This window comes from Gekko japonicus, unplaced genomic scaffold, assembly GCF_001447785.1.
Source record: "Gekko japonicus isolate JY-2015 unplaced genomic scaffold, Gekko_japonicus_V1.1 scaffold275, whole genome shotgun sequence".
In the NCBI taxonomy this organism is placed as follows: domain Eukaryota; kingdom Metazoa; phylum Chordata; class Lepidosauria; order Squamata; family Gekkonidae; genus Gekko; species Gekko japonicus.
In genome coordinates, this window is record NW_015170895.1 from 891,985 (window position 1) to 913,278 (window position 21,294).

The 21,294-nt window shown below is 49.2% G+C and overlaps 2 protein-coding genes across 2 annotated transcripts in view; one reads left to right on the top strand and one right to left on the bottom strand.

Moving 5' to 3' along the window:
* FAM96A (family with sequence similarity 96 member A) overlaps positions 1-6,524 on the bottom strand; it is a 7,374-nt gene extending 850 nt beyond the window's left edge. Inside the window, exons 1-4 of the mRNA XM_015418507.1 lie at positions 6,389-6,524; positions 4,142-4,306; positions 2,330-2,379; positions 1,161-1,206 (exon numbers count right to left, since the gene is read on the bottom strand). Of these exons, the coding sequence (XP_015273993.1) occupies positions 1,161-1,206; positions 2,330-2,379; positions 4,142-4,306; positions 6,389-6,419 (292 nt within the window). The 5' untranslated portion in view covers positions 6,420-6,524. The remainder of the gene's footprint in view (positions 1-1,160; positions 1,207-2,329; positions 2,380-4,141; positions 4,307-6,388) is intronic.
* Positions 6,525-6,980: 456 nt separating this feature from the next.
* Positions 6,981-21,294, top strand: part of SPG11 (spastic paraplegia 11 (autosomal recessive)) — a 60,945-nt gene continuing 46,631 nt past the window's right edge. Inside the window, exons 1-8 of the mRNA XM_015418496.1 lie at positions 6,981-7,183; positions 8,528-8,712; positions 9,759-9,989; positions 12,399-12,594; positions 13,289-13,426; positions 17,122-17,570; positions 18,055-18,161; positions 20,263-20,395. Coding sequence (XP_015273982.1) covers positions 6,981-7,183; positions 8,528-8,712; positions 9,759-9,989; positions 12,399-12,594; positions 13,289-13,426; positions 17,122-17,570; positions 18,055-18,161; positions 20,263-20,395 — 1,642 coding nt within the window. The remainder of the gene's footprint in view (positions 7,184-8,527; positions 8,713-9,758; positions 9,990-12,398; positions 12,595-13,288; positions 13,427-17,121; positions 17,571-18,054; positions 18,162-20,262; positions 20,396-21,294) is intronic.

Below are 21,294 nucleotides of genomic sequence, written 5' to 3' on the forward strand. Positions count from 1 at the left end.
TACTCGACACCAGAAGCAGGGCCCTGCAGCTTGCCTCCTGAACAGAAGATTAGCAGTGTGCCACTCAGACTAAAGCCTCTGTCTTGATCTGCAGTTATTTCCCAAGGCTGGAAAAAAATGTTTTTAAAAACCTCCTGAACGAGGTTGGTTCAGTACAGATTAATTGCCGTCAATTGCTGGGATGAGCCAGTGCTTCTGGCACCGGCAAAGCCTTCTGCACAGATCTCTACTGCTGCTTGTGTCCTTTCCTGTACCACATAAAATTGCGGAAAGTTAAGGTGAAGGCTCCACTACTTCTCTGCCTCCTAGAAGCATGATCCCTCTTTCTAAGGCTGAGGAATACTCTCACCAGATACTCACAAAGCCACAGGAAGGTACAGCTGCCTTTTTTTAAAAAAAGCCCTACTTTTATATTAAATTTATATACCTTTATGAAAGACTGGTTAAAGTCACTCCATGACTTTAAAAGAAGGCACTTTGCTAGTGCTCAGAGACTATCAGTAACTTTATATTTCTTGGACTGAGCCCTGGAAGTAAAAACAAGTCCTGGCCCAAGTTCTAGCCTCCTGGCTTGAATTAAAGGGGCACGGGGAGGTGATGAAGTTCATCTACAAAGCCCTGAACTGCTTTTCAGCAAACAGATACTGGTTTAGGCAAAAAGCATTTTTGCTGCATCTCTGATTAGTAAGAATGTAATGAACCGAAACGAGTCATGAAAGTTTCATAAGCTACTGTGAATGTAACTTCCCTTTTTCTTGTTGTGTTCTCTTTCAAGCTACATTAAGATAAAAAAAAATCCAAATATTCCCCCTCCCCGCCGTTTGGTGATCCCAGAGCAGCTGAATTGTTTTTAAACATGTTTTCTTTAAAGGCCAAAATTAGACACGCCCCCCCCCCAACAAAATGGCTTCTTAGATTCCTGCCTAGCACACTAAATTTTTTTGTGTTGCAACTGTTGTGTATCTATTTGGGAGGATGACTGATTCCATCACACCACCTATTTCTCACAAAGGGCCGAGGACATGTGCGTAAGAGCTCATAAAAGTACAGCTATGTCTGCCCCCAGCATTGTCCAGACTAGCAAAGTCACTTTGCAGCCTTCGCCACATAAACATCAAGGGTCCGGTTGGTTTGGAAACATAAACTGAAGACGCACTTACTGTCCTCCTCAGTGGAATGCATTCCCTCTGATATGTAGATTTCCAGCTACAGGAGAGAGAGAGAGAGAGTAGGCTTAGAGATGTTTTATTCATTTAACACAGGACTCCAAGTATCTGTACAGAATACACACTGCTACTCGCATAGCTGGCTTGCCACACTTAAACCTCACATGTATCCAACTATGGGAAGGGTCTCTAGCTAACCGTCACCACACCAGGACCAGAGACCGTTTGGGGTGGGTTACACCAAAACTGAGAGCCAGCTGCATCCTGCACTCTGGCACTTTCAGTGGACCGGCCTAACGAAGAAAAATACCATCGTTTCATTGCCTTCACCTCCTTCGGCTTTGTTTCGTTTCATTCTCTCTCAGGATCACATTCTGCATGAGGAACTGAGTGCGGGAATACCCTAAATTTCACCATGCCACTTAAGTCTTTAGAAGAAGCCTCAAATATCTTGGGGAAGTTAGATACTGGCACACCCACAGATGTGTATTTCTTCATCACCGCACTAGACGCTCAGGACAGGGTCCCAATTGCGACCAGCAGAAGCACTGGTCTTTGCTCCATTCCCCTACCCCAAGCGATGCCTTCCAAACGAGGCAAAGTGCATTCCCAGAATCTGCATGGACAAAAACCACCCTCTCCTCCCTCCACCATTAGGACAGCTCGACCGACAGAAGAGACAGCACATGAGCTCCACGACCCCCTCCACCCCATGAGCTCCACGACCCCCTCCACCACATGAGCTCCACGACCCCAGGGTCAGACAGGACTGCAGGAGACTGCAGGCTTCTAGTGTCCTGGCCCCACTGCTGGACCTCCTGATGGCCCCTGGTATTTCTGGCCCCTGTGTGACACAGAGTGTTGGACGGGATGGGCCTTTGGCCTGATCCAACATTGGCGTCTCTTATGTTCTCTTATGTTCTTATGAGATGCGGCAAAGAGCCATACACCTTTCACAGGCAGAAGTTAGGATCCCAACCCATTCAGATTCTTATTTGAACTCAAAATGGGCTTTTTGCTACGCACTCTTCCACAACAGCATCCTCAGAAGTCACACAGCAGGAAAAGGGTGAAATCTGAAAGCACCCGACATAACCTGGCAACCCACCTCTCAAATTATTTTTTGATACAAATGCCGATGTACCTCGTGTCACATCACATACCTTGTGCTTAAAAGGCAAACATCTCTGAAGCTTGATCCTCAAGCACAGCCCTGTAATTGAAATGACATTAATTTTCTTTCTGTGCAGTACTGCAAAGCACCATTTAATGATGGTCAAAGAGCAAAGTGATTCAGCCAGAGAAATGTAAAGTTTACAGCCATTCTGAAGGCGGGGGGGAGGGGAAGCGGGGTTTAAAAAAATATCGGGAAATATGAAATAGAGATGCAACGCTTTGCCAAACCTAAACCCCTTTTACTTCTTTAACAGCGTACAGTGTGCTATTTACAATTTATGTAGAATATAAAGTTCTGGTATTTGGTATATTATATAAAAATGCTTCTGTTTTCTACATGCAAAACCCACAAATATATCCGATAGCACTCATGCACTGCACCTAAGAGGCAGGAAAAAGATGTCACACGCACCTTGCTCCCCCCCCATTCCATTCAATCAAATAAATAAATATTTTAGAACCTTCCCAAATGTCCCATTTTTCCATGGGGAAAAATTAAAAATTTCCTTTCTCTCCTGAATTGTGAAAAAGGCTTAAAATAAAATGAAGAGCAACTATTTTCAAAGACTGTTCTCAACAGAACAAACTCTGAGTCCAGTGGCACCTTTAAGACCAACCAAGTTTTATTCTGGGGATAATCTTTTGTCTGCATGCACTAAAAGGTGCCACTGAACTCGGGGCGGGGAGTGTACTTGTGTTAACGATTTCATCATCTTGAAAATATTTTTAAAGAGTCTTGGGAGAAACTGAACATTTTTGGCAGTTGCATGCTCCCAATTCTGTTTGCTGCGCGGCTGTGGGAATGTGGGGGGAAAACAGGACACTTACTGAGAAGGGGGGGGAAGGGGGGGAATGTTGACCCTCCGTGCACCTGCTTATTCTCCCTGCAAATGGATTTTGAGGTTAGGGATGAAATCGTTAACACAAGGAAACTTTTATTTTAAAAAAAGTTTGAGTCCAGTGGTACCTTTAAGACCAACAAAGTGTGTGCACCGAAAAGCTTATCCCCAGAATAAAACTTGCTTGGCCTTAAAGGTGCCTATGGGCTCAGACTTTGTTCTGCTGCTTCAGACCAACAGAAGCATCAGGCCCCACGGCTTGAACTCTCCCCCTGTGCACAGGGGCTGACTTTCTAGGCCACACAGCAAAGAGTTTCTTGCAACACTCTGAACTTTGCCCTTCACTGGGCTTTCTTTCAAGACTTCCACGGCTCCAGCCAATGGAGGAGGGGAGGCAGCAACCCTCCTGTTGTGCCAGAGCCTCAGCCTCAGGAGAATGGGCACTAAGGGATTTAATCCTAGCCTCTTGACGCCTCTTCACCAGGGCACCTCAGGAGAACCCCGCCCACCACCAGCATGTAACGTAGTGGCCACTGTGGGAGCAAAAACAGGCTGAATTTCTTAGCTGGTCCAAACACCAACAGGCCACCAATTCTTGCAACCACGTGTCGTACCAGTCCCTACAGACTCTCCTGCAAACAAAAAAGTGGCACAGCGAGTTTAGGGCCACATCTGCCGGCAAGAAACAGCTTGCTTTAAGAGCGCAGTACAGTGCAGCCCTATTTCATTTTTAAAATACACGCCTTTGTATTTTCATATGGAATCTAATTAGTCGGCGTACTAGAGAACAGTTTGGCGGTGGAAAGGGCCATCAAGTCAGAGCCAGCATAGGGACCCAAGACTCAGCTGTGTTGCTTGCAATACACCCTTCCAAAGAAAACAAGCAAAAACACTGCCCCCCCCCCAAGCTGCAGTGTTACTCCTTTCCCCCACAGGCTCAGCAGCAAGGACAGGCCCTACCTATGAGCGTAGCCAATGAGCAATGAGGGACGGTCGGCGTGAACCTGATGATCACCAAGAACTCATCTTCACGGATCTCCTGCACTTCCACACAGCTCTCCGTCACCACGTCCAGCTCTTCCAGAGTGTTGGGCTTCTCAGGGTCCCGGATAGTCCGGATTATGTCTGCGCAAGAACCAAAAGGCATCAAGACGGGCAGCCACGTTTGTCTGTGCCAGCAGAACAGAGCAAGAGTCCAGCAGCACCTTAAAGGCTAACACAATCTGGTGCAGGGGAGGAGCTTTTGTGGGTCTCACTGCTCACTTCTTCAGATGCAGCTAGAATGTGAGTCCATCTGTCCTTATATCACAAGGCTGATGGATTTCCACTGTGTATGGCTAATTGCAATGCCTTCCATAGAGATAGATCCAGATGGATAGCTGTGTTACTCTGTAGCAGTAGAAAAGAACAAGAGTCCAGCAGCACCTTAAAGACTAACAAAATTTGGGGCAGGGGAGGAGCCTGCGTGAGTCACTAGCTCATTTCTTCAAATGCAGCTAGAATGTGAGTCCATCTGTCCTGTATACTGGAGTGTGGAGTCATGTCAGATGCTGAACTGCAACTGATTTCAGACTGCTGAATTGCAGCTGACAAGGAAGCTCAAGACAACGCATCCCCCTGGTCTGAATCAAGATGTCAGTTTCCTGTCTCATTTCCAATGCTGATTTCTCCACGCCTGACTACCCCTCTCGCACATCTCACCTACATCTGACCAAGCCTGCAATTGTCATTCACCTGCTATTGTCATTTGGCAGCTGAAAATCATTGCACTCTCCGACATACAGGGCAGACCGACTCCCATTCTAGTTGTAAGTGAAGAACTGACCGCAGTGACTGACGCAAGCTCCTCCCCTGCCCCAAATCCTGCTGGTCTTCTACGGTGCTGCTGGACTCCTGCTCTTCTCCTCTCCTGCAAAAGGCCCCAGCCAGCTCTCGCCTCAGGCAAAGCCAAAGCCACACGTGCACCAGATGGAGGCACAGCCCATGCCCTCCCTGGGCTGCAATGGTGGACCTGCACTCTTGGGACCCTGAAGCTTGAACTGTTATGGGGGCCAGTGTTCCCTCTAAGCTGAGTTAGTGCGAGCTAGCTCACAGTTTTTTAGCCTCCGGCTCACACGTTTTTGTCTTAGCTCGGGAAGGAGGGCTCCAGAGCAAACTAATTTATGCAGCAGCCAAATCGCTTGTTCACAACTTTAATGCCAGCGACTCACAAAGTAGAATTTCTGCTCACAAGACTCCACAGCTTAGAAGGAGCATTGGATGGGGGGCCCTTTGCAATTAGCAACAATAGGGCAACAACCGGCAAGGTCCGAAGGGCAAGCCCAGAATAGGTTCCGGCGAGCCCATCCAGCTGGGGGGTTCAGGTGCTGCAAGAAAATGTTGAAACGTGACCAGTTTCAGGGACATTTCGAGGCCACACGAAATGGGTATTAGAGCATATCCCGAGGTCCGTATTAAGTACTTCAACCAAATTGGCTTAGGATTCTATCACTAAACCGGCCTTACTTTAATGGCAACAAATTAGATTAGAATCGTTTTATCGTATGTGGCCACAGGCCTTCACGATATCAAAACACTCTCAGGAAGTTTACATATTAACATAAAATAATAATAATTTCAACCTCTACTAACATGTATAAAACGCAACAACAACAATAATAATAAATTCAACCTCCACTAACACATATAAAACACAATAATAATAAATGCAACCTCCACGAACACATATAAAACACAATAATAAATTCAACCTCTCCTAACACCTGTATAAAACACCTGTCAAGACTATCTTGGCCTCTAATCATTAAGAAGAAGAGGCAGGAGGAGGACTTGTCTGGCTTTAGACTCCCGCCCTTCCCTGCCCGAAGGAGTCTCAGGGAGGTTCCCAATCTCCTTTCCCTCCCGCTCCCCACAACAGACAGACACCCTGTGTGGTGGGCGGGGCTGAGAGAGCTCCTTCGAGGACTGCTCCTGACAGAACAGCTCCGAGAGAGCTTGTGACTGACCCAAGGTCACCCAGCTGGCTGCCTGTGGAGGGGGAAGAGTGGGGAATCGGACCCGGTTCTCCCAGATTAGAGTCCGCCGATTCCCCACCACCACGCCAAAGTGGCAAGACCTTTTAGAACCCGACGACGAGGCCTTTTAAAACCCCCCACTGGGTTGCAAGGGTCACGGTCTGATGTCTCTGCTTGAAGGACGGACGCTGACCGTAGACCTCGAGGGCCCGCTCCTGCTCCATGCCGCCTCGGGCCCGGCTCTCCCGCCCGGCCGCCGCTGGCTCATGGCCCCCGCCGGGGGGGACCGGCCCCCGCCACCACGCCCGCCACAGCAGGCCCAGGCCCGGCACCAGCGACAGCATCCCCCCCCCAGCCCAGCCCCGGAGCCCCCTCAGGACGCCACTTCCGGCCGCGGCGGGGGCGGGAACCGGAAGGAGGGCGTCGTCACGGCGCTCGCCTCTGAGGCGGCGGATCGGCCCCCCGGGGGGAGTTCTTTATTTTTTAACAACTGTCGTTTCTGTTCAGGTTGTTAACGAACGAGACGATGCCGGTTGTGACATAACAACCACAACCGAGCCGTGGAATGGAACGGAACGGATCATGCCTCTTAATTTCAAAACGAATAAACAAGAGGCGGGGTTTTAATCCCCGCCTCTTGAGGACGCCTCTTCGCCGGGGCCTGTGAGGCGGGGACTACATCTCCCGGCGTGCACCGCTCCCCTCTGCCGCGAGGCCCTCTGGGGGCTGTAGTCCGGAGACGGGCTTCAGCTCGGCCGCAGGGCTAGCTGGCTGCGGGGAGCGTCATGGCCGGGGCGCTGCCCGTCCTCCTGCTGCCTCTCCAGGCGCCGCCGGGGCCCCTCGCCCGGGCCAAGCTCAGCCGTCGCCAGGAGGCCCTGGCGGTCGCCTCCCCCGCCGCCCAGGAGCTGCGCTGGACCGGGCCTGGGTGGGAGGGAGGCGGCGGGAGCCGCCGGCCCGCCCTCGTCGCCCTGCCCGGCGTCTGCCAAGAGTAAGTGGGACGGAGGAGCAGGGCCCCCCCCCCCAGAGCTATTTGCATACCCTGATATAGGCAAATAAGGAAGCCTTTGGGCGGCCGGGAGGGTTGCCAACCTCCCGGCGGCGGGGCCCAAAGAGCTCCCGGAATTGCAACGGAGACTCCAGGGTGCAGAGATCAGGTTCCCCGGGAGGGACTGGCGGCTTTGGGAGGGGGCTCTGTGGCGTTGTCTCCCCAAATCCCCCACCCCCAAATCTCCAGGAATTTCCCAACCCAGGGTTGGCGACCCACAGTGTCTGGGGGGGGGGCTGTGAAAACGTCCCTCTTGCCACAAGACGATGCCCGTTCTGGCCACCCAGTCTGGTGTGCCAGAGCCAACTGGCGGCCCACACACCAGTGTCCCCCTCTCAGCTGCGTTAGTGTGAGCCAGCTCACAGGGTTTTAGCCTCCGGCTCACAGATTTCTGTCTTAGCTCTGGAAGGAGGGCTCCGGAGCAGACTCAGTTATGCAGTAGCCAACTTGCTCACAACTTTATTGCCAGTAGCTTATAAAGTAGAGTTTTTGCTCACAGGACCCCACAGCTTAGAGGGACAATTGCCACCCACCCATCCATTCGTGCTTTGCCCGCCTTTTTAGGCTGCTTTTCAGCTGCAAGACGGCTTGGCGTGAAGCCCAAGCCCTAGGATCCATCTCCCAGATCAGGGGGAGCAGCAGAAGAACCCAGTCGGCTGCCGAGGCAAAGCTGCTCAGCCTGCAGGTTCCCTGGGAGGCCAGTTCTGGCTCCTCTCTGCAGCTTCCAATGGAAGGAGTTCCAGAGAACAGGGGCCACCGCAGTAAAGACCTTGCTGAGAGCAGCCGTGGGGAACGCGCATGAACCACACACCTGCCGGTGGTCCCTTGGCCTGCTTTGTTTGGCTTGCTTTCTGAAAGTGTGATGCATGAGTAATAGACAACCTGTCACTTTTCAGTGTGTTGCCCTTTGGTCCCTTCTAACCTGACACACACTTTGCAAAAAATTAGAGTAATGGGAAGCAGTTACTGGAGTTTTGTTTGCCTGTTAAAATTATCAGGCAGAATGAATTAGTGTTGTTTGGTGTCCTTGTCTTGAAATTCCTGTGCCTGGTTCTCTAGTCTTGGGATCTTTTCTAGAATTGTGTGCCATTCCATCGGAGTGGTTAGCCAGTGCTTCTGTTTTGTAAGCCTCACTCACTGGAAAAGCAGAGAATGAATGTATTCAGTAAATCAGAAATGACGCTTGATGGTATCATGGGCAATATCTTTATAAACCACAGTATGCTTAGACGTTCAGAAGACAAGAATGAGAGATAAAAGTTGTGTATTAAAAATATCGTTTCCCAGCTTTGTGTGGGAGAATTCTGAAGACAATGATCCAACAGTGGACAAACTGAAACTACTGACTGTAAGCCAGACCAGGGAACTGTCTGTATATGAAGTTTTTCCCAAGGTTCGGAACTGTGAAGTGACGCTCGTGCACAGCTGCAGTGAAGACAGGCTAATGAAGCTGGTTGAACAAAAAAACATCAGTGAGTGTCTATAAATGTAACATTCGTTCGAAAAAACAGTGTTCTAGTTTATGGGGGGGGCCTAGCAGAGTAAATCCATCTCATGAATTGGGATCGTTCTTAGAGCTAGATACCCTCTTACTGAACTGAAGCCCGTGAGGAGAAGATGGAACTTGATTAGGCAGGTATTGGACGTGTGAAACTGCCTTATACTGAATCAGACCCCAGTGTCAGGGCTGCCTACTCAGACTGGCAGCGGCTCTCCTGGGTCTCAGGCCGAGGTCTTTGATCACCTCCTGACTGGCCCTTTTTAACTGGAGTAGCCAGGGATTGAACCTGGGACCTTCTGCATGCCAAACAGATACTCTTCCACTGAGCCAAGTTCCCTCTTTACAGCTCTCCAGGGTCTCAGGCAGAGGTCTTTCCCGTCACCTCCCGACTGGTCCTTTTGAACTGGAGATGCCGGGGATTGAACCCGGGACCTTCTGCGTGCCAAGCAGGTGCTCTGTCACTGAGCCACGGCCCCTCTCTACAGCTCTCCAGGGTCTCAGGTAGAGGTCTTTCCCATCACCTCCTGCCTGGCCCTTTTTAACTGGAGATGCTGCCAGGGATTGAACCTGGGACCTTCTGCATGCCAAGCAGAGGCTCTTTCACTGAGCCAAGTTCCCTCTCTACAGCTCTCCAGGGTCTCAGGCAGAGGTCTTTCCCGTCACCTCCCGACTGGTCCTTTTGAACTGGAGATGCCGGGATTGAACCTGGGACCTTCTGCGTGCCAAGCAGAGGCTCCACCATTGAGCTGTGGTCCACTCCCTGTTATCACTTGTGAAAGTTCCACTGCAGTCCCTGGGGGCTTTGAAGGATGTAACTCGCTTTTGGATTGCATGACGTGGGCTGTTTGAAAGGTGCCTGCACTTGCTTGCTTGAACAAAGACGGGAAAGACCAACAGTGGCTTCTCCCCCCTTCAGGGTGGGGGAGTGAGAGAGAGCGCACGGGAGGTTCATCCCAGCTTTGTGGCTGTTCCTTTTGCTGCCGCGTCTGAGAATGACCTTTTCACCTCCTCGTTCAGGTTTAGCGCCGGTCTCCTCGTTGAGAGTGCTCTCCTTTGAAAACAGCAGAGCTGTCCTGATGCTCAACAACTTTATTGTCGTGCGTCTTGGTTTTCCGGGAGGAGGACGGGAGGCCGAAGACCTGGAAGACTGTTTTTTCCTTGACCTGTCACCACAAGTTTTGGAAAGGATCGTGGATGTTTCCTTTTGCAGAGGCGTTATCATCTTGTTAGACAAGTCTGGGTGGATATGTATCCTTTATAAGGAAAGGGTGCCTTTAAGTGGTGGTGGTGGGGGAATAGATCTGAGGTTTGTTGAAGGCTATGCAGCCTGCCAAGTCTTGAATTTAAAATAGTTAAGATGAAACGCCAGTCTCTTTCAAGAATTTCTGCCCTTGGTCTGTTCTGCTATATTCAGCTGGGGTTGTATATTTACTTGGGGCTGCTGCGGTGGCTCAAGTGGTTAAGACGCTGAACTGCAGGCTGTGGAAGGTCAGTAGTTCAGCAGTTCGAGACCTGAGTTGCTGCATGATGGAGTGAGCGCCCGTCTCTAGTTCCAGCTCCTGCCAACCTAGCAGTTCGAAAGCAAGAAATTGCAAGTAGATAAATAGGGACCGCTTTGGTGGGAAGGTAACAGCGTTCCCTGTGCCTTGCCGTCTAGTCATGCTGGCCACATGACCACAGAAATGTCTCTGGACAGCGCTGGCTCTTCGGCTTGGAAACGAAGATGAGCACCGCATCCCTAGAGTTGGATTCGACTGGCTTTTGAGCAAGGGAAACCTTTACCTAAGTAAATTTAGCGTCTGTATAACCATTGTGCAACCGTGATAGCTCTTGAGTTGGTAAATGCTGATAATAAATCAGTTAAAATATCAATTAAAACAATTAACTGAAATCTACCAAGAAGAATTGCCCAGCGAAACTGTAACCTGGTGGTTAAGAGGATAAACTGTGTGGTTTGAGTCTCCTCTCTGGCACAACCTCGCTGGGTGGTCTTGGGCAAGGCAATCCGTCAGCTTCAGGGCCCGCCCCCCTCCGCAGTGTGAGGGTAATAATCCACCTACCTAATCTGTAGCACCTGAAGGTGGGGTAGCCCTGTTGGTCTGAAGCAGTAGAACAAAAAATTGAGTCCAGTGGCACCATTGAGACCAACAAAGTTTAATTCAAGGTATCAGCTTTTGTGTGCACGCACACTTCCTCAAACACATTGAAATGGAAGTTAACATGTATGGACTGTTAACTTCCATTTCAGTGTATCCGAGGAAGTGTGCATGCACACAAAAGCTCATACCTTGAATTAAACTTTGTTGGTTCTAAAAGTGCCACTTTGGAATAAACATTGGCCCCGGTCACACAGGCCAGATATTGCGGAGGGGAGGCATGGCTAATTGCAGTTTGATGCGATTACGTGATCGGATGTGCCGGCGGCACACCACAGGTCCTTCCCTCGGTGCCGGTGGGTAAACGAGGGACTGGAGGGGAATGCCGCGCGCTGGCGTGATCACACCACGGGTGTCTGGAGGCAGCCCGTGGCAAACGTTTACTAGTACCTTGGAGGTACTAGTTTTTTAAGACGCATTGTCGGCGGTAAGCCACCGGTGCGCTCCACTTCCCAGATGTTGGGGTGTGATCGCGCCCGGATAATCCGCCCACCATCCGTGCCTCTCCCGCGGCAACTTTGCCCTGTGACCGGGGCCATTGTTAGTCTTTAAGACGCCACTGGACTTCTGCTTTATTTTGCTACAGTAGTCTTGGCACGGCTCTCCCTCTGTCAGTCTTCCTCTAGCGTTCTAAGGTGGGCACTCAATGAAATTGCTGAGCAGTTGGGTTAGAACAGATAAAAGGAAGTACTTCACTCAAAGAGTGATAATAACACATGGAATTGAGGTGGTGGCGGCTACAAGCATGGACAGCTTCAAGAGGGAATTGAATAAGCATATGGAGCAGAGGTCCATCCGTGGCTATTAGCCACAAGGTATAGATAGGAACTCTCAGTCTGGGGCAAGTGATGCTCTATATTCTTGGTGCCCGGAGGGGGGGCAATAGTGGGAGGGCTTCTAGTGTCCTGGCCCCACTGCTGGACCTCCTGGTGGCCCCTGGTATTTCTGGCCACTGTGTGACACAGTGTTGGACTGGATGGGCCATTGGCCTGATCCAACACTGGCTTCTCTTCTGTTCTTATGTTAAGGTTTTATAGTAAGCCTGCTGCAGCAGGGAGGGCAGTATAAAAGTTAAATAAATAAAATAATTAATAAATAAAATATGTGAAAAAGCTGCAGGAATAATAGTATTAAGAGAAGCAAAAACAGCAAACAGCAGATAAAACTATTGCATAAAGTCAACATTCCACATCTGCAAATAGAAAAGGTGCCATCGGCTCTAGGTCTTTACTCCCCTTCTAGGGAATAGTGTGAACCAACCTGACCAGGGAGGAAGAATTTGTAACTCTGCAGAGACCAGCTCTGCCAGCAGAAGCAGATTATTCTGATGGTGGCACAGTGTCATTTGCCATCACAGAGTGTGGCAAAAACAGTATAAACTGGAACGCTGCACCCAGCTCTCTTGCAAAGGCCAGGCATTTCCATGGAAATCGAGTCTTCCTTTGCATGTTGCGCTTCTTACAGGGTTGGACCAGTGATGTTCTTTAACATTTGTGCAAAGATGTCTTTGATGCAATAGATGGAACGTATCTGGCCTATGTTGATGTTGCCCTCTATCAAGCAGAGGGGCCAGACGAGAAGAACCCGGCCATCCTGTTACCCCTGACGTCGCTAACGGTCTCGCATGATCTCAGTGTTGCTGTGATCACCAACTGCTCTGGCCACGCTGCGGCTGTTGACCTCGATTTCTATTTCAAGTACGTGTTTTAAATGATGCTAGCAGGCGTGTAGATTTTCGGTTTTTATTGCTTGCTAGTTTTCTTTGAAGCAACCTCCTCGTTTGGCTCTGCGTCACTAAGAGTGGATCACAAGCGCTATAAAGAAATTTCCTGGCAGGCTCCTTATAGTGAAACCCTGGAAAAAGGAGCCGATCGATCACCCCAATATTCATTAGTGGGTTCATTTCCAGAAGACGTTGCTGCCACTTCATTCAGCCGGTTCATCCATATTTTGGTACCTTCCGAGTTAGATTATCATTGATCTATCTCAAAGAGTCTTCCTAATCTTTTGCTTCCCTTTGGAAACTTTGTACTGGTTATTAACAGTATCTCTTATGAGGGTAATTTGGGGCACCCATCAGACTGTCAGAGATGTAGCTCTTGAGCACCTGGAAGTCTGGCTTTATTTGTCGTTTTTGATGAACAGACAGTCTTAAAGTCACGTATAGATTGTGGTACTGAGACCCGTCTGGACCTTTGTTGTATATCAAGGAGATGAAAAGACAGTAGTAGTAAGTGAGGGGTGAAATTTTGGGTTTGTTTTTGGACTGGTGCAATGAAAAGAAGGCATGCCGTGTATATCCCATACCTCGTTCGAGGAGGGGGGGGGGCGGCATGTTAGTTCATACAATATTGGGAGGTAGCTGGCTGACTGATGTCTCTTTTCCAACAGAGAATATCCTGGACATTTACTGTGTAAGAGAAACGTTGACAATCTCCCTGTAGAGCAACTGAAGGAGATGGATGAGGATGACCTTAGAAGCTCAGAGTACAGTATGACATTTGTGAACCAGGCATTTCGGACAGACAGGTATGTTAACTCATCTCTGGTTTGGTGTAGCGGTTAAGTGCGCGGACTCTAATCTGGGAGAACCTGGTTTGATTCCCCACTTCTCCACTCACAGCTGCTGGATGACCTTGGGCAAGCCATAGTTCTGTCAGAGCTGTCCTTGAAAAAGAGCAGTTTCTGCCAGAGCTCTCTCAGCCCCACCTACCTCACAGGGTGTCTGTTGTGGGGAGGGGAAGGGAAAGGAGTTTGTAAGCCGCTCTGAGACTTTTTTGGGTAGTGAAGGGTGTCAGGTATAGATCCAATCTCTTCTTTTTCTTCTCTTCTGTTGGCCGTGTCTTCCTAAAGTGCAGGAGACGGGCCAGTTTATTCATAGACGGGTGCCATTTTACTGTTCTGGCACAAGCTGCCTCTTTTGTTACTGAAATAACTCGAGGGGGCAAAACACCAAGAGTGCCAGCTGAGATCCCTGGCTTCCTTTCCGAGCCAAGGCACCAAATAGGTGTAGACTGATTTCACTGAGGTGTCAGACTCTCGGAGAAATCAGTTCCCAACAACGTTCACTCAGAAGAATGAAAAGTTTATTGAGACATCAATAGGGTCCAGCCTGTACGTAGGCTGTGTTAGAACTGAAGATGGAGGCGCGAAAGCAGTGGACATACCAGGTTCAAACAGGGACCGTAAAAGGTTATGAGCCAATAACCCAAAGGTATTCCACCTGCCCAAACCAACGGCTCCGTTTTCCCACCTTGGTGACGCTGGATCTACGGATCATGGTCTTGGAGCCAGGGGTTGCCCAGCACCATCGGAAATTTGGCAGAGGGGTTGATAATGAAGGGGTGTGGCTCCCCGTGGGCTCCCATCACCAGTGGTACAGTCTGGTATTTGCAGGCTTCTTTCATAGGGGACCCAGCAAGTTTCACATGAGAAAACTCCCAGCTGCAGTAGCTCTACCATATCCTGTCATACAGGAATCCCCAACCTGGTTGAGCCTGTGGGCACCTTTAGAATTCTGGCACAGCGTTGTGGGCCCAGCCACGAAATGGTTGCCACAAGAGGCAGAACGAGCCACAGAACAGTTGCTGTAGCTTCCCTTCCCTTAAGTCCCACAGTGAAGATCCTTGTGCCGTGGTGTCAGACTCCCCCCCACCCCCCAGTACGTACTCACGCCCAACAACATGCTTCAGGTGCAAGATTTGTTTATTGAGATATGCAGTCGATACAGGTGTAAGTCAACTGGTGTCAGAAGAAGAAGAGATTGGATTTATACCCCGCTCTTCACTCAGCGTCTCAGAGCAGCTTACAAACTCCTTTCCCTTCCCCTCCCCACAACAGACACCCTGGGAGGTAGGTGGGGCTGAGAGAGCTCTGACAGAAACTGCTCTTTCAAGGACAGCTGTGCCAGAACTACGGCTTGCCCAAGGTCACACCAGCAGCTAAAGGTGAAGGAGGGGGGAATCAAACCTGGTTCTCCCAGATTAGAGTCTGCGCACTTAACCACTACACCAAACTGGCTCAGAGTACAGTACTGGTGGGCTTTGGCGCCAGGCCCACTAGTATACCCACTTCAAACTAGCCCCCCTATGCCATGGTCCAATCCCAGTGGTCATCCATCCCGCCAAGCCGATGTGTGGTCCTGTTGCCCCCCGCAAACTACAGAGTGTATCTGTAGTAGTGCTCCTGGCAGCAGAGGCTTCAAGGACACATTGTCCTCCCTCCTCAGGAGTCTGCTTGGGGAAAAGCTGCAGGCATCTACCAAAGCTCGTCCCCACACATTCCTTCCCCCCAGTCACTCCCCCCACCCTCCAGCTCTAAGCGAAAACATCACAGAGAACAGAAATCAACATTTATTTAATTTTTTGTTGATTTTTATCCCGCCCATCCGGCCTAGGCTGGCTCAGGGCGGCTTACAACAGAATAAAAGTTCTCGTAATACGTAAAACACAATTCATTACATTAATACATTTCCTAATAAATAGTAGTACAACGATATAAAAACAGTGTTAAAACCAAACATGGTATAAGTCTCAGCATATTCCAATTTTTTGCTTTAATTCTGTTGGTCTGCTTCAGTTAGGGGAGACTGGGACGCGCAGCACTCACAGGGCCCCGGCAGCTCAGGGCTTTCGTTATGGTTGTCAGTTGTTGATATTAACAGTGACACCAATAGTTGTGCTGGTGGTGGCGGCGGCACCAAAAGCCTGGCTGAAGAGCTCCGTTTTCCAGGCCCTGTGGAACTGCAAAAGGTCCCGCAGGACCCTCGTCTCCTCTGGGAGCTCATTCCACCAGAGTGGAGCCACCACCGAAAATGCCCTGGCCCTGGTTGCAGCCAGCCTGGCCTCCTTGACAGTTGGGAGGGCCAGTCGGTTCTGGGTCCCTCAACGCAGTGCTCTCCAGGGTGTATATGGGGAAAGGCGGTCCCTCAGGTATGTCAGACCCTGGCCATAAAGGGCTTTAAAGCTAAGGACCAGTTGACATGTGGTGACACCTGCTGCCGAAGCTATGTGTCTGCACAACCAATCCAATCTCCAATGGCCAATCAGAAGCCTTGGTAGGGAAACGCCCCACCTGGCACTGCCCACTTTCTGAAAAATGTTTGGCACCCACCAGGAAAGGTGTGGCTGGGCGTCGTGCTGCTCTTGGGCACCGTGTTGGGTCCCTTGTTGTAGATGATGGTCTTTTTTCTTTTTCTTTCATCCCCCTGGGGGGAGGTTTTTATTGATTTTTTTTTGCAGACTACAAAACTACAACAGAAAATATAGGGAAGGGAAACTACATCTAGGGGAAAAAGAAAAAAGACCCACAACTAACTAAAAACCCAAGGGTAGGAGATCAATACATCAGCTTATTACCATGCTGTTTTCAAAAACCTACTAATAATACAATGAACTTAGTCGGTTATGCTAGATTAATTATCGTTTAACCATCCCTTTAACTGTTTAAAGAAGTTCCCAGAGCATCCCCAAGTTATTTCAACATTTTTTCAGGCACAAATCAGAGTCCTTCAGCCCTTATTTATTCTTATCTTTTCTAAGCCTCAATTTATATGAGCTTTTGGGAGCAGCAGCCCCCTTTTCAGAGGGGGAGTCCTCGTCCAAAGACCCCGAGCCCAACTCGCCATTAGATTTGCTTTCTTCTTCCTCCCCTTTGCCCTCTTCTGGTTCCCCAAGCTGTGTCCGCAGAAATTCACGTGCTTTAAAAACAGAGTCAATCTTTTCTTTTTTATCGTTGGGCTTGAAAATGACACCTTCTGGGATTAACCACCTGTAACTGATGCCATTTGTTTGTAAGAAAAGGGTCAATTCTTTATAGTTCTTTCTCTTCTGCCTTATATCAAATGGAATGTCTTTTAAAATCCTAATATTGTCGCTTCTCGGCCTTTTGGCTAAGATCAAGTGTAGTAGATGATGGTCTGGATCAGTGTTCCCTCTAAGCTGAGTTAGTGTGAGCTAGCTCACAGTTTTTTAGCCTCCGGCTCACATATTTTTGTCTTCGCTCAGGAAGGAGGGCTCCGGAGCAAACTGATGTATGCAGCAGCCAAATCACTCGCTCACAACCTTAATGCCAGTGGCTCACAAAGTAGAATTTTTGCTCACAAGACCCCACAGCTTAGAGGGAACATTGGTCTGGATCTCTGTGTTCTGATCCCATTTAGCTCCTCTTAGACATTTATGGTATCATCAGTTAAAATGGTGGCATCATTCTTCTCCTTTTCCTAGGTCCTGGAAGGCACACCTAGTTTCATTATATGAAAAAGCTCAAAGGGTTTATTCTCCGAATTTGGTAGCTGATGTTTACCTGCCTTGGTATCAGCACCATCTGCGTCTAGAGCACCGTGACTGTAAGACCCACGACACACCTGAGACCACCCTTGTCCGAGACGTCGCTGACGCCTTTTCCAACGCAAGAAGGAAAGATCATAAAAGCGCAAAGGAACGAGATAGGCGGTGGAAGAGCCTGCATTCAGGAGAGCGAGGAGACTGCGTGAAAACCGAGTGCAAATCTGTGACAGGTTTCAGTGCCTTATTCACCATCTCAAGTGAGAGCGAAGGATTGACTCTGGTTCTGTGGGATTTGGAGACTCAAGATCTTGTGCTCTCTCATGTGGGCAAAAATTCCTTCTTTGTAGAATGTGGCCAAGAGGAGCACTTAAGTCTCATTCTTTCAGGTGAGGATCGGTGGTAGCAACCGAAAGCCAAGGTTTCCAGTCCAGGAGCAGACTTTCAAGGCAGAAGAAGTCTTAGTTCTTAAGTGCTAGGAAATAATTAGAGGAGGTTTTACTGCCTTTCATAACTGTAAAGCACCTTGTGTGTGGACTCTAATCTGGGAGAACCGGGTTTGATTCCCCACTCCTTCGCGTGCAGCTGCTGGTGTGACCTAGGGTCAGTCACAAGTTCTCTCAGAGCTGTTCTCTCAAGGGCAGTCCTCGAAAGAGCTCTCTCAGCCCCACCTACCTCACAAGGTGTCTGTTGTGGGGAACGGAAAGGCAAGGAGATTGTAAGCTGCTCTGAGACTCCTTCAGGTAGCAAAGGGTGGGGTATAAATCCAATCTCTTCTTCTACATTAATACATATGACCTATCTCTCCTTTATTTTTTTAATTTGAACCTTTAGAGCCTGGCCTATCCTTGGTTCTGTTTGGCTTAACTCAAGAAGAATTCTTAAATAGACTGATAATCCATGGAAGCGCTGGCACCGTGGATTCTCTTTGCTGTCTCAACGGATGGGGAAGGTGTTCTATTCCCATACACGCCTTAGAGGTAAAGACAACAGCGTGATTGTTGAGCTGCTATACCCTGACCCCATATTCACTGGTGGGACTGGGCAGGCCCCCTTCTAGCTCCCTGGAGAGATGGAGCCCCAGTGTCAGACTCCTGGATACATCAGTTCCTGACAACATTCACTTCTGGAGAATGATGAGTTTATTGAGACATTGATAGGATCCAGCCTGTACACTGGCTGTGTTAGAACTAAGGTTAAAGGCGTGAAAGCAGTATATATACAGGGTTTAAGCAAGGGCCCTAAAAAGGTTCAGAACCAATCACCCCCTGGGTTTCACCCACCAAATGTAACTGCCAGCCATCCCACTCTTGGTGCCATCCCCCCAACCTGTAAGACAAAAGCCAGCACGGAAAGCTGAGACTCAAGGACACTGAAGGTTCTCAGAGGTGATAAGGTGTCTGGTACATCGAAGCAGCCTAGGAAAGCGAAAGCATTTTGGCTCCACACTCTCCCCCTCCCTGGTTACTATGGCAAAGGAGCTGTAAAATGCACAGCAGAGTTTGACACCCAGCTTCAGCAGCATTCGGTGGTGGGTGTTTGGGTTGCTCTGCATCTCTATCCGGAGGCTGACAGTGGCTGTGAAACCGAACACAGCTCTGCAGTCAGACATAGTGATAAACCACAGTTGACCAGCCGGGTGCAAACTGTGGTTTAGAGTCCCAGTTTAGCTCCCATCAGGAAACCAGTTTGGGCAGCCTGCATTCAAGTATTACAGTAAACCGGCATGAACTTTTATGAGTCTGAATTTATTTAGTTTGGTGTAGTGGTTAGGAGTGCAGTAGTGGTTAAGTGCGTGGACTCTAATCTGGGAGAACCGCGTTTGATTCCCCAGTCCTCCACTTGCAGCAGCTGGATGACCTTGTACAAGCCATAGTTCTGACAAGAGCTGTCCTTGAAAAAGAGCAGTTTCTGTCAGAGCTCTCTCAGCCCAACCTACCTCCCAGGGTGTCTGTTGTGGGGAGGGGGAGGGAAAGGAGTTTGTAAGCCACTCTGAGACTCCCGAGTGAAGGGCGGGGTATAAATCCAATCTCTTCTTCTTCTTCATTTTATTTATACCCCGTCCTCCCTGCGTAGCAGGCTCGGGGCGGCTTCCATCAAATAATAACCGACATACAAAATATATATGTACAAAACAAAACAGTTATTGAATCTGAGGAAGTGAGCCCTGACTCATGGAAGCTTATGCTGGTATAGGTTTGAGAAAAGAGCCAGAGAGTCCAGGAGCACCTTCAAGACTACCAGAACTGGTGGCAGGGGAGGAGCTTTTGTGAGTCCCTGCTCATGTCTTCAGAGCCCATGCCTCATGAGAGCTCCTTCCCTGCCACAAACTTTGTTAGTTTCGAAGGTTTGGACTCTTGCTCTTTTCTACCACTACAGAGAGACTTAACACGGCTACCCATCTGGATGTATCTCCATGGTTTTGTTAGTCTTCAAGATTTTGTGTCAGCGAGCTGCCAAGGAGATTTGTGTGTATCTGAAATGCCTTCCCTTGGTCTCCCTTTCCCCCCCTTCGTTCGGCTGCAGAGAACACTTTCTGGTCTCATGGTATCATACATTCCTTTTCCTGTACGCTAATGCTGCTTTGAACTATCGTAATCTGCAAGGTCACAGGTGGTGGAGAGTCGGCTTCGCTTAGTCTATAATGAACTAGAGTGTGAGTTGAGCATAATTATTTATCATTTAGAAAACCGTTTCTTTCCCAGGCTTTAGGCGCGAATCTGACAGCATAACCGCAGGAGCGGGAACCATGTCCATTGGTTATTGCTTTTATGAAATTGCTTTATTATCCTTGCCCTGACGGTTGTGGTTATTCTAAACAGTGCACTTGTTCCAGCTTCATCATAGCTTCAATAAATATTACTTTGCTTCAAACGTGTTTTGGATTGATAGCTGTGGGATCGGACATTTTGTTAGTCTTCAAGATGCCCCTCGACTCCTACTTTATTGCACTTCCGATAAACCCACCTGGAATTATCACAGGAACCTGAAGGGGGGCTTCTGAGCCACGGCTGTTGTGACCTCTGAATGCAGCCTCAGCCAAGCGGCACTCTTGTTCCCTGCTTCTTCCCTTTCGTTTAGGCCGGCTTGGAGAACCGTCAGCTGGACACTGTGGATTTCTTTTTGAAGAACAAGGAGAATCTTTTCAGCCTCTCTTCAACTTGTTCCTCGCAAGACCAAACGTCAAGTACCACGTCAGATTTTTACTTGAAGAGTAAGTAAAACTACTTGAAGGTATGAACAGGCATTGCTCTTGGTCTGGTGTAGAGGTTAAGTGTGTGGACTCTCATCTGGGAGAACTGGGTTTTCCCCACTCCTCCACTTACAGCTACTGGATGACCTTGGGCAAGCCGTATGTTACGGGCTCTTACAGGCCACCATTTTTTTGGACACCACTCTGGGTTTCTCTTACGAGGGACACTGCTAGCTTCGGGTAGTAGCGGGGACCACTTACCCACTGGCTCTGTTCTTCATTATAAAAGTCTCCTGGTTCACTCCAAGGCTCTTAAAACCGGTGGAAATTAGTGACCGGACTCCGTTGTTTAACGTAATAAAACGGCTTTACTGTGACATCTCACATTTTCCTCCAGCACAACCTTAATCAGATACACGTTCCATATGTTCCAACAATTAAACCGCCCTCTGGGATTCTTCCCAAAATGTGTCAGTTCCCACCTCCCTCCCTCTCCGTCCCCATCTCCTCCTTCTGTCCATTTCCTATCCATCAACCTCCCGAACATTCCATTTCTCTACACCGCCCTATGTCTGCACATCGCCCTTCTCTAGGTGTTCCCTTTTTGGAATCCGTCACACCGTAGTTCTGTCCAAGCTGTTCTCTCAAGAGCAGTCCTCAAAAGAGCTCTCTCAGCCTCACCTACCTCACAGGGTGTCTGTTGTGGGGAGCGAAAGGGAAAGGAGTTTGTAAGCCGCTCGGAGACTTTGAGTGAAGGGCCATGGGGTATAAGTCCAATCTCCTCCTCCTCCTCTTCTTCCTCTTTTTGGGGCCAAGTTTTGCAAGTAGAGGGAGCCCGAGAGCAACAGGGCTCCTCATCTGCTTGGAATTAGCGCTGACCCGGCTACATCAAGGGGAGCGGGAGCAGCACATGGGCCGAG